We start from the raw sequence: 285 nt of genomic DNA, 5'->3' as shown, positions 1-285 counted from the left end.
GGTCAGGGGCTGAAGGAAATGTGGTCTGTCTTGCAGGACATCGATTTGATTGACATCCTGTGGAGACAGGATATTGATCTCGGCGCTGGGCGAGAGATTTTTGACTACAGCCACCGTCAGAAAGAGAGCGAAGTGGACAAAGAGCTGAGCGATGGGAGGGAGCGCGGGGACAGCTGGAGGAGTGCAGGGAATGAGGTCTTGGATAGAATCCCGCTAGTTGATGGAGAGACCGGGGAGAGTTTCCCAGCGCAGGTAACACCCCTGGGCCGGCCGGGTGGGGGCTGC

At 57.9% G+C, this 285-nt stretch overlaps 1 protein-coding gene across 1 annotated transcript in view; it reads left to right on the top strand.

Moving 5' to 3' along the window:
- Window positions 1–285, top strand: part of NFE2L1 (nuclear factor, erythroid 2 like 1) — a 10,461-nt gene that overhangs the window by 5,531 nt on the left and 4,645 nt on the right. The window contains exon 4 of the mRNA XM_017740507.1: window positions 37–252. Coding sequence (XP_017595996.1) covers window positions 37–252 — 216 coding nt within the window. The remainder of the gene's footprint in view (window positions 1–36; window positions 253–285) is intronic.

This window comes from Corvus brachyrhynchos, unplaced genomic scaffold (assembly GCF_000691975.1).
Source record: "Corvus brachyrhynchos isolate BGI_N302 unplaced genomic scaffold, ASM69197v1 scaffold47, whole genome shotgun sequence".
Classification (NCBI taxonomy): Eukaryota; Metazoa; Chordata; class Aves; order Passeriformes; family Corvidae; genus Corvus; species Corvus brachyrhynchos.
Note: the sequence above shows the minus strand (reverse complement) of the source record. Positions and strands in the feature narration are given on the sequence as shown.